At 36.0% G+C, this 12734-nt stretch overlaps 1 protein-coding gene across 1 annotated transcript in view; it reads left to right on the top strand.

The window, feature by feature from the left end:
• The first annotated feature begins 1251 nt into the window (after window positions 1-1251).
• Window positions 1252-12734, top strand: part of vopp1b (VOPP1 WW domain binding protein b) — a 49812-nt gene continuing 38329 nt past the window's right edge. Inside the window, exon 1 of the mRNA XM_055181624.2 lies at window positions 1252-1514. Within this exon, the coding sequence (XP_055037599.1) occupies window positions 1452-1514 (63 nt within the window). The 5' untranslated portion in view covers window positions 1252-1451. The remainder of the gene's footprint in view (window positions 1515-12734) is intronic.

Consider the following 12734-nt stretch of genomic DNA (forward strand, 5'->3'; position numbering starts at 1 on the left):
TTTAAATAAATAAACTTACCCTTATAAAAAATAAGTAAATTGAATGAATAATGTTTTTCAGTGCAGAATAAAACTATAAAATAACCACATGCAAAGCATTCTGGAACCAGAAATCCTCATCAACCTTTTTCTGCTAAATCCCTACAGATTTTGGTTCCCAGAATGCATTGCACGAGTCTGTTATTTTAGTTTTATTCTGTAAAGATAATGACTTGTTAATGGTTAATGTTCATTTAACTTTGTACAAACTGTTGATAACAGTAAATAACATAAATATAAATACAGCTGCCAGTAATACTCATGATCTAACTGAAAATTGTGTTATAGTCACAAAATTTTTTATTAATTTATTCTTGTCCATGGCACGAAATTCAGCTTTTTTGTGTCAGTCGCACGAATTTCTATAAATAGTTTTTCGTGTCCGTGGCACAGTTTTTTTTTCATGTCATTTTATGTATTACTTTCTATTTTTTCCTATTTTTAAATCATTGTCACTTGGGGTTAGATTTTGGGGTTGGGGTTAGGATGTAGTTTTATGTAGGCTATTGGTTTCTACATGTTTTTCTTTCCGCTTTTAAAACTATTCTTGTCTGGAGTTGTGGTTAGAGTTGGAGTTTGGATGTCTAAAATGTGACAGAAAGTGATTCTAACCCCAACCCCAAGCGACAATAGTAAGAAAATAGGAAAAACAGTGAGAAAACGATACAAAGAATGCCACGAAAAAGAATGTCGTGCAACGGACACGAAAAACTATTTATAGAAATTCGTGCGACTGACACGAAAAAGACATTGTGCTCAAGGCACGAAAAAAACGGTGAATTTCATGCCACGGACACGAATATATTAATCAAATTTTTCGTTACTATAACACTAACTTTCCGTGAGATCAGTCTGTAGTAATACTGTTTTTTTTACAGAATTTTTAACAGTGCAGTGTAAGGTTGTATTTGTTAGCATTAGTTTTTCTATTAGTTAACATTAACTATTTATTAATAAAATCAAAAGTTCTAACTGTTAATATCAGTTAATGCACAATGAACTTAAGTGAACAATTCTATCTTTGGAGCACAAATTGCTGTGTTTTAACGTTAGTTTTCTTTATCCTCTTAATACTACAATAATTTGTAAAATGTACGTATTACAAAATTTACAAATTGAATTTACAGTGTAAAAAGAAAAAAATGAGAACCTGGTCATTTATACGGACGAAGGACAGTAGCCTTCAGCTGTTTAATAGCTCTGCTAGTGGGAATCTGTTTCATTGTTGCGTGGGGATTTCGTAACAGAGAGATACGAGAGAGAGGAGCGGAGAAACCCACAGCTGACTTACTGGCGCTGTTGTCTTCACACAGACAGACGCCATAGACACATATGAGAGCTTTTTTGCTGTGAATAATCAAGGTTTAATGCTAGTATGAACCCGCCGTCCTGACACCATTCACCATACAGTAATGCAGGAGAGGATGAAGAGGCACGCGGCGGGTGCGCTGCTGACACTCTGCGTGATTTTAGAGGTGAGTCGCGTCCTATCTGTTAAACAACACAGCTGTATGAAATTTCATATTGTGTGGTTAGGATGAACTTCATTGTTGCTGTTTTGACCTGTGCAGTGTTAGATTGTCGTTTAAAAAGAGACCCCGTTACTGTATTTTATATATAATGTGGTGAGCCTTTGTCTCCGCGGACGCTGCTCTTAACAATACAACGCACATCCAGCGATTTCACTAGGCTACAGTAGATTGAGAAAATAGGCTACAGTAGATGTCTCTGTCAGTTGAGTTGGGTCGGGTCGGGTCAGCTGTGAAGTCAGTGCAGAGGGTCCAGTTGTGTATGAAGCTTTGGAGCAACTTTATTATCGAGATTGTTTTTCTCCAAGCTAGTTTATCTCGGAGCTGTTTGAATATGATTAGTCCTACGTGAAAAATACTGATAAACTGAGGTAAAATTCCTATACTGTACAGTGTTTTTGAACCTCACCACCATAGTAAATTTTAAACTAGATTAGCCTACAGTTTATCAATTCACTATACTAAAGAATTGTAGTATACAACAAACTGTAATTACTGTTATATACCACAGCAGCCTGTACTACAATTTACTACAGTATTACAGTTTATTGATTCATTATAATTAATACTAAAGCATATAATATACCACAGTATACTACAATTTACTATAGTAAATTCTAAAGTATAATACATTATTACAGTTTTTCGAATCATTACTGTTAATACATTATTGTTATTGAGAATACAGCATATTATAGTATAGGCTACATTAATTAATATGTAATATACCACAATATAACTACAATTTAATAGTATACTACACTACTTACAGTTTATTGGCTCATTATAGTTGATACTACAGCATATTCTAGTATAGGCTACGCTAACAGTGTAGCAATTACTGTGTTATATACCACAATATACTACAATTTAATAGTATACTAAAGTATACTACACTACTTACAGTTTATTGACTCATTATAGTTAATACTACAGCATATTCTAGTATAGGCTACGCTAACAGTGTAGCAATTACTGTGTTATACACCACAATATACTACAATTTAATAGTATACCAAAGTATACTACACTACTTACTGTTTATCGATTCATTATAGTTAATACTACAACATATTCTAGTATAGGTTACATTAAGTATTAACTATAATGATTCGATAAACAGTAAGTCGTCGCTGCCTGATGAAACTCACGTATGTCCAAAACGGTAACTTTTCAGAAAGTGAAAAAAACACAGTTTATCAAAAGCAGTTGAATGTAGCGTTGTCATACTTGGTACGGCATATTTACATGTAACCATATTCTTGCCAGTGTCATGATATAATCCACATTTGACCAAAATTGAGTTTAAATGGACATGCGTGCATATTTTACAGTAACTCTGATCGATACGCGTTCTTCCGATCATTAATTAGAATGGCCAAGTCGCGTTTCGTATTGACAGATGAATACGCTCAGCTTATTAAATAGCCTACGTCTTAGTTTATTAAATACACTTAGTTTATTTAATATTAATTATAAATGTATTAAATGTCTCTTGCAAACTATAGGGACAATGAATCAATACACTGACATGGGAATGCTACACAACAGGGGCGTCAGTTTGTGTTGAAAAGTGGTGGGGACAAGATCAGATAAAAACATTACTGCAGGATGGGAAAAATATTGAATAACGCGCATCAAAAATGGGCAAAGCGTAGGCCAGTCAACAACAAGAAAATACTCAGCATAAATGTATAAACCCTCAACAAAGTCGAATGCACACATCACACATGTAACAGTCCCTGCAACACCAGCTCAACCGAACAGTGCCAAAGCACCATACCGTATAAAACAGCAGCGCGTTTAATAAATGATTACAATGAATTTCATTACACATGTACAAGAAAACACACCATAAGCATACAACGCAACATATGTGACACTAGACAACAAAACCAGTCTTAAGCATCGCTTGATTTTTCAGAACATTTTAACCAAATGCTTTCAAAAAGTGGTGGGGAAATCCCCAGCGTAAATATCACCAATGCTAGACAGACACTTTGTTTGCACAGTCCTACCGTAATTAAGTAACTCCTAGATGTTAGTCTGGCGTCCGGGGGAAACGTTTACCTCGAAGGAAAGTCATTGTCATGTTTATTCGGCTATATCCAGTGCTGAGCTTCGATGAAACTTTACGAGACCGGCGAGATGCTTCACAGGCGGAAGATATGCGGCGTGATTGACAGCTTTGACACCAAACGGGTACGTGAAAATCAGATGACATGATTTCACAAGTTTTCATTGGCTATTTAGGTATGTGACGCATACTGTATATGGAAATGAACCTGGACATTCAATCTGTCGAAAAATCTCAAAATCGGCAAAATGAACATACGTGAGTTTCATCGGACAGCGACGAAGTATTGTTGTCTACGGCATATTCTAGTATAGGTAACATTAACAGTGTAGTAATTACTGTAATATACCACAGTATACTACAATTTACTATAGTATACTAAATTATACTACACTACTTTCTGTTTATTGATTCATTATAGTATACTACAGCATATTCAAGTATAGGCAACGTTTACAGTGTAGTTACTGTAATATACCACAATATACTACAATGTACTATAGTAAATACTAAAGTATACTACAGTATTACGGTTTATCGATTCATTATTATTAATACTACAGCATGTTCTAGTATGGCTACTATAACAGTTTAGCAATTGCTGTTATATACCACAGTATACTACAATTTACTATAGTAAGTACTAAAGAATACTACAGTATTACAGTTTATCAATTCATTATAGTTAATGTATATACTTGTAAATACTTAAGTATACTACAGTATTACGGTTTATTGATTCATTATACTTGTATATCGATTTATTATAGTTAATACTACAGCATATTCTAGTATAGGCTACGTTAACAGTGTTGCAATTGCTGATATACCACAGTATACTACAATTTACTATAGTAAATACTAAAGAATACTACACTACTTACTGTTTATCGATTTTGTAGGCTATAGTTAGGACTACAGAATACTTAAGTATACATTAATTACTGTAATATGCCATAGTATACAACATTTTACTGTAGTAAAGTATACAGTGTTTTCTCATGTGGGCATCTAATCTTAACCAAATGGTACACTGTTTGTTGTTGGTCAAAATATGGTTTGATCAAATATGGACATTTTCTAGGGTCATTTAAACCAATGGTTGGGTTTGTCAATATTTTACCAAACCATGGGTAAAAACAACATAGTAAGAGTGCAATGCTTCCATTGTAAAGTGTTTTTCTTTCCATATTTAGCTGGTCTGGTCTGATTTGATTTATATTAATATAGCTGATCTATTAATCCATCATACAGTAATGTAATAAAATGTGTTACAGTAATGGTACTGTACATCAACTGCTCATCACCTATTAATGTTTCCTAGTCAGAGAAGAGAGAGATACTTCAGAGTTAATCAATATGGCAGCTTTTTCTTCTCATAAATCATTATGCATAAAGTAAAAACAGACTGTCACTGTAATCATAAAACTCTTATAAACACACATACGCACACTTATGTCTTAGTATAATAATTTGCCTGTTTGAGATCAAGCCAGATATTACTTCACCTTATGACAAAAGTAGGGCACATTTCATAAAATCAGATTTATATGGGGTTCCTTTTGTGCCAAAATTAAGTCGACATGCTATCTGTGTATGCTATGTGTCGTCTTCCATGTCTATGTGTCTTTGTCCATGTCTTTCTGTTTATGCTATGTATCGTCTTCCATGTCTATGTGTCTGTTTACTGTCTGTGTCCATGTCTGTCTGTCTGTGCTGTGTGTCGTCTTCCATGTCTGTGTGTCTGTTTGCTGTCTATGTCTATGTGATTGCCCGCATGACCCGGCTTTTGTCTGTGTCGGCTCGGCTTGCTCCGGTTGTCTTTCCTTGTTGTTTGGCTGTGTCGTATTGCTGTGTCAATGCGGCATGCGTCATGACTATGTGTCGTTTTCCTCTGTCGTTACCATGTGTTGTTACTATGCGTCATTTCCCTCTGTCGTTTCCATGCGTTGTTTCCCTCTGTCGTTACCATGCGTTGTTTCGCTCTGTCGTTACCATGCGTTGTTTCCCTCTGTCGTTACCATGCATTATTTACCTCTGTCGTTACCAAGCGTTGTTTCCCTCTGTCGTTATCATGCGTTGTTTCCCTCTGTCGTTACCATGCGTTGTTTTCCTCTGTCGTTACCATGCGTTGTTTCCCTCTGTCGTTACCATGCGTTGTTTCGCTCTGTCGTTACCATGCGTTGTTTCCCTCTGTCGTTACCATGCGTTGTTTCCCTCTGTCGTTACCATGCGTTGTTTCCCTCTGTCGTTACCATGCGTTGTTTCCCTCTGTCGTTACCATGCGTTGTTTCCCTCTGTCGTTACCATGCGTTGTTTCCCTCTGTCGTTACCATGCGTTGTTTCCCTCTGTCGTTACCATGCGTTGTTTCCCTCTGTCGTTACCATGCGTTGTTTCCCTCTGTCGTTACCATGCGTTGTTTCCCTCTGTCGTTACCATGCGTTGTTTCCCTCTGTCGTTACCATGCGTTGTTACCATGCATTGTTTCCCTCAGTCGTTACCATGTGTTGTTACTATGCGTTGTTTCCCTCTGTCGTTACCATGCGTTGTTTCCCTCTGTCGTTACCATGCGTTGTTTCCCTCTGTCGTTACCATGCGTTGTTTCCCTCTGTCGTTACCATGTGTTGTTTCCCTCTGTCGTTACCATGCGTTGTTTCCCTCTGCCGTTACCATGCGTTGTTTCCCTCTGTCGTTACCATGCGTTGTTTCCCTCTGTCGTTACCATGCGTTGTTTCCCTCTGTCGTTACCATGCGTTGTTTCCCTCTGTCGTTACCATGCGTTGTTTCCCTCTGTCGTTACCATGCGTTGTTTCCCTTTGTCGTTACCATGCGTTGTTTCCCTCTGTCGTTACCATGCGTTGTTTCCCTCTGTCGTTACCATGCGTTGTTTCCCTCTGTCGTTACCATGCGTTGTTTCCCTCTGTCGTTACCATGTGACGTTACTTTGCGTCGTTTTTGCTTTTGCTAAATGACGTGCAATTCTGGTTGAAAAGTTATGTCTTTCCAATGATTTAACCTCATTGTAAGAATGTATTATATCATATATTAATTAAATTATTATTATTAGGGTAACACATAGTAACGTCACATGGTAACAAAAGAGGGAAACAACGCATAGTAACAACACATGGTAACGACAGAGGGAAACAACGCATGGTAACAACAGAGGGAAACAACGCATAGTAACAACACATGGTAACGACAGAAGAAAACAACGCATGGTAACGACAGAGGGAAACAACGCATGGTAACAACAGAGGGAAACGACGCATAGTAACAACACATGGTAACGACAGAGGGAAACAACGCATGGTAACGACAGAGGAAAACAACGCATGGTAACGACAGAGGGAAACAACGCATGGTAACAACAGAGGGAAACGACGCATAGTAACAACACATGGTAACGACAGAGGGAAACAACGCATGGTAACGACAGAGGAAAACAACGCATGGTAACGACAGAGGGAAGCAACGCATGGTAACAACAGAGGGAAACAACGCATAGTAACAACACATGGTAACGACAGAGGGAAACAACGCATGGTAACGACAGAGGGAAACAACGCATGGTAACAACAGAGGGAAACAACGAAAAGTAACAACACATGGTAACGACAGAGGGAAACAACGCATGGTAACGACAGAGGGAAACAACGCATAGTAACAACACATGGTAACGACAGAGGAAAACGACACATAGTCATGCCGCATGCCGCATTGACACAGCAATACGACACAGTCAAACAACAAGGAAAGACGACAGGAGTAAGTTGAGTTGACACAGACAAAAGTTGAGTCATGTGAGCAATCACATAGACATAGACACTAAACAGACACATAGACATGGAAGACGACACATAGCATAGACAGATAGCATGTCGACTTAATTTTGGCACAAAAGGAACCCCATAGATTTATGAATGGATGCTTGTTTAATAGAAAGGTCATTTATATCAGTCTATTATCTAAAAAAAGAGATTTATCTTTTGTTGTTTTTGGCAATGCGTAAATAAGACCTTTACAACAACTTTGACTGCTATTGTGATTGTAGTTTAGTAAGCATGTTGGGTCACTAAGGAAGGTTTAATAGGCCTTAATAGGACATTTGTATTCCGTAAGCATTGAATGTGACTGTGGGTCAACATGATTTACTGTACTTGTGTTTGTTGTGTCCTGCAGTGTGACCTGGTACACTGCTCATTTAAATTTTTTATAAATATAATTTTTACCTATTTTATAATTACTATGTATGACCACATAATAATAGAGAGAGTACATACAGAATATAGAGTTAATATATATTTTATTTCTAAGCCTGAGTATTAGATATATTAAAGTGTGCAGTGATTATTTAACTGACGCCTGTACATTCACCAGAGGTGGAAAAAGTAATAAAATATTGTACTCAAGTAAAAGTAAAGTTACTTTAATAATATTTTACTTAAGTAAAAGTAAAGTTACTTGTCTAAAAATCTACTCAAGTAAAAGTAAAAAGTAAGTCATTTTAACTTTACTCAGAGTAAAAGTTACTTTTTTACAGCGGGAAGAGGTGGAGGATTCTAGTATAGTTCAAAAACGACAAGGGAATATACATCTCAAACTAGTTGTTTTTAATTGTAGGAACATCTTTACAATTGAAGAGTTTGGTTCCAAAACGCAATAAATCCATTTTGACAAATTTCGGTAAAAACGTGTTTTCTATACCAAGAAAGCGACAAGATGAAAACAACTATTTTCTGTTACAAACTTTCACATAGCATCTTTAGGTTATAAAAACATAAAAAATTCAAATCCATAACTTGATTTTCAAAGATTTATTATAAAAACTTATTCTTTTTTCCACAAAATGCAATAAATCCATGACAGATTTTTATTTCAAAATGCTATAAATCTATTAAATCAATGTATAAATGTGCATTCATCTTTACCATTTTATATTTATTTAGTTGACTAGTGGTATACAATGATTAAAAAATAAACATTAATGGCATTAACCAAAACACTTACTTTGTTATATTAAGAACACAATGTTTTAGCATGAGAAGCTTGATGCTGTCTGGAGAACAAGCAACCGAGTGCCTCTCGCGGAAATTATTAGCTGTTGATGGCTTACGTTTCTTTCCCGTCACAGAAAACCATCACAGGTTTGGCAATGCTATTAAAGTATTATTTTGTTTTGTTTGTTGATCACGAAGTACAAAGTAGATGAGGAAAATTAGGATTCCGTGTACTCAGCGCGCCGCCATGTTTGTTTACATTGCGTGAATGGTCCGCTGTAATATCAGAAATGGATTTATTGCGTTCTGTAAAAATGGAGTAGTGGCGTTTGTCGCATTTTGGGAAAAAAGGGAGAAAAGATGACAGAATATCATGGCGGGTATTGGATTTTGCGTAAAATTAATTATTTACTTTTAAATACTGACCTGATATAATACTGATTTTGGCAGTAACTCATTTTTTTCAAAAATGGCGTTTATCGCGTTTTGGAACCAAACTCTTCAATTAAAGTGCAATAACAAAAAGTTAATAAAATAAAAAGCTTTTTTAAAGTAAGAAACATTTATGGAATTGTTTAATGATTTTACATGTGAGTTATGCACTTTTGAAGGTGGTCAGCAGCTAGTAAATACAATCACTATAGTAAGGTTGTAATTGATGTATTGCTGGTAACATACATTATTTTATTAAACTATATATAGTTTAAATGAGCATATAATGAGATGAGTGCCATGTCTATATACGTTTGACACGTTTATTATCTTCTTACTTCCCTGACCTGGGTACCTGATGACCTTTATTCTTCTCTCTCTCTCTCTCTCTCTCTCTCTCTCTCTCTGCAATGTCTAATGACTAATGACCTGCACATTCTCGAGGATGTTTTGAAGTTGTGTTTGACTTGACGCAAAGCTGCTAGACGTCGGAATGATAATGCGCATGGTATTAAAAACGCGTCGTGCAATTTCGTACTTAAGAGCATGAATCCTACCTTTCATAGAAATGAAACACTCGCTTCGCGTCAGTGGAAAGTGGTCGCTTAAATATGACCAGGGGTTTCTTTCATAAGATTTGAATTGAGGCGGGTCTGCATTAGCGCGCGCCTGTCTCGTCCGTCTCCATGGTTCTTTTTGCGCGTTCCCCCGGGCCCTGCCCATTTACATCCGTTGCGCATCTTTATCACCTTGCTTTTTAAAATATTTTTTTACTCTGTAACGGATATGATTTAAAATGTAGCGAAGTACAATACTTTAAATAAAACATACTTAAGTAAAAGTAAAAGTACAGATTTTAAAAACTACTCAAAAAAGTAAAAATACACAAAAAAACTACTCAATTACAGTAACGTGAGTAAATGTAATTAGTTACTTTCCACCTCTGACATTCACAAAACCAAATTATGAATCTATTTCCTCAGTTTTATTCGGCTTTTCCCAGCTGTGTGTGTAGATCTAATTATAGCCATCATTTTATATTGTTGTTACTGTCTCCAGCAATTACACACAAGAATAAGAAATCTGCATTTTCTGTGGCTTCGGCTCGTCGGAGAAAGGCTTTATCTCTATCGATTCACGTCACTTATTTCTGTGACTTTGAGAAAAGACATTTGCTATACTTTAGATCGCAGGATCATTGAGAAGTTGACGGAAAACAGCTGGTAGTTTGTTTTAGAGTTGTGCACACATTGTAGCATTGATACAGGGATTTGCTCACTTGGTCCTGTGAATCTATATTTACTGAAGACAAAGGTATTAGCCTAATGCCCTCGGTTAATGCTCACTTAACAGCAGTCCTGTCTGCACAGATTACCGTTCGCTCACCCTCTCGCTGTTGTTTGTTGAACAGCAGCCGGTGTTAAACAAGAGCTCATGTTAAGGGAGTAAAGTATGCTGTAGGCCATTAATGCTCAGCCCAGTCTCACGAATTTACGTACCTATAGTCACGTCAATTTTGTATTCTTTTTTGTGATACTGTCACGAATTCCTGCGTTTTTTCGAGATCATATCACAAATTTCTGTTTACGTGTCACTGTGGTATTTCCTTACCATTGGCGCTTCGGTTTAGATTTACATAAAATGACATCCTTACCCAAATCCAACTCTAACACTAACGCCAGGCGACAATGGTTTAAAAATCAGAAAATATAAAAATATAAATCAGAAAAAATAGTATAAACTAATACTTAAAGTGACATCCTAACACAAACACCAAATCTAACCCTAAACTGAAGTGACAATTGTTTGAAAATAGAAAAAAGCAGTTGAGTAACCAATACGTGACAATGAAACATAAACATAAATTCGTGATACGGTCCCGAATGAAACGCAGAAATTTGTGACAGTATCACGAAAAATAATCAAAAATTTATCTGACTAAAGATACGTAATTTCATGAGACTGGTTCAATGCTACACCATCAATGTTTGATCTTGTGTTGTATTGAAATGTTGTGGTCCTGTATAGCTCATTGGTAGAGCATTGCGTAAGGTCATGGGTTTGAACCCAGGAAACACACATGATAATTGTTTACCTTGTAATGCACTTTAAGACACTTTGGAAATAAGCGTCTTCTTCCAAATGCATAAATATAAATACTGTATGTAGGGCCGCTGACCGATCTATAGGAACTGCTCAGTAATGACCATAAACATTCAATCAGGAATGGATGCTTGTTCGAAATCACTCTTTGTTTTTGTCTCTGAGTTTAATAAAGATGTATTGAAAAATTATAAATGAACGAAATCCTCTATAAAGATACAAAGTCATCAATTAGTTGTTCAACTCTCATTTATACTTAATGCCTTAAACTCTTTCCCCGCCATTTACGAGTTATGTCGTCAATTAAGAGAAAACATTTGCACAAAAAAAACGTGTTCCTGATTAATTTTTATGTTCATCTGCAATACCGCGATTATCCAATTTATGAAAAAAACTGAAGCCAAAATGTTATTGACTAATTTTTAACTCCGTGTATGTTTTGATAATCGGTCTGAATCTGATCTCTAACAAAATTCCTTCACAAAAATGCAATTATTTCAGCTTTTTGCTAAAACATTTTTATCTTTAAAGAAAAATACCCATATTAAGCATTTATAAGCAGAGACAAAGTATAGATAGGATGAAACGTTTTTTTTTTTTGTCCGAGGTTTGTTTGTTTGTTTGAAAGCAGAGGGTCTGTTCTTTCATTTGCAGCCCAGTCTCACAAAATTTCGTTAAATATTCACAACATTTTTTGATTCTTTTTTTGTGATATTATCACGAATTTCCATGTTTTTTTGTAATTGTATAACGAATTTCTGTTTTCGTGTGATTATCACATATTGGTTACTCAACTGTTTTGTCCTATTTTCTTACCATTGTCGCTTCGGCTTAGGGTTAGATTTACATAAAATTACATCCCTACCCAAACCCAACTCTAACCCTAACGCCAGGCGACAAATAAAAAAAAAACTGTAGAAACCAATACATAAAGTGACATTTTAATGCAAGCACCAAATCTAACCCTAAACCGAAGGGACAATGGTTTGAAAATAGGAAAAAGCAGTTGAGGAACCAATCACACGAAAACAGGAATTCATTATACGTTCAAGAAAAAACGCGGAAATTTGTAATAAATTAAATGACTATATCACGAAACCTCATGAGACTGGGTTCATTTGATATATTTGTATGTTTATATATATATATTTTTAGAAAAAAAATGAATGGAAGGCATTTTGTGAAACTTTTGTGAAAATCACAAAAAATGCTGGCGGGCAACTTTAAAAAAAAAAAATGGCTGGTGGGGAAGAGTCAGGATTTTTGCGAAGGAAAAGTCGAAATGTGATAGGAACACATTCTCTAATCTAAATGCTGTTATCTCCTAAACCAGTAACTTAGATCTAAATGTTACTGTTGTTTCTCAAGATGTAGAGCAGCAGGCAAAGATCACGTGAGCACAAAAGAGACCTAAACAATTAGTGCATTTGCAATTCCTTGCATGTATTATGGCTTTATGCAAGGACAGAGCTCTGTTGCATATTAAAAGCTTGACATTACTCCCTTTGCTGGTAGAGACATTGTTTCTCCACACAACACACATGACTCCGGCT

The sequence above is a fragment of the Misgurnus anguillicaudatus genome, chromosome 25, assembly GCF_027580225.2.
Source record: "Misgurnus anguillicaudatus chromosome 25, ASM2758022v2, whole genome shotgun sequence".
In the NCBI taxonomy this organism is placed as follows: Eukaryota; Metazoa; Chordata; class Actinopteri; order Cypriniformes; family Cobitidae; genus Misgurnus; species Misgurnus anguillicaudatus.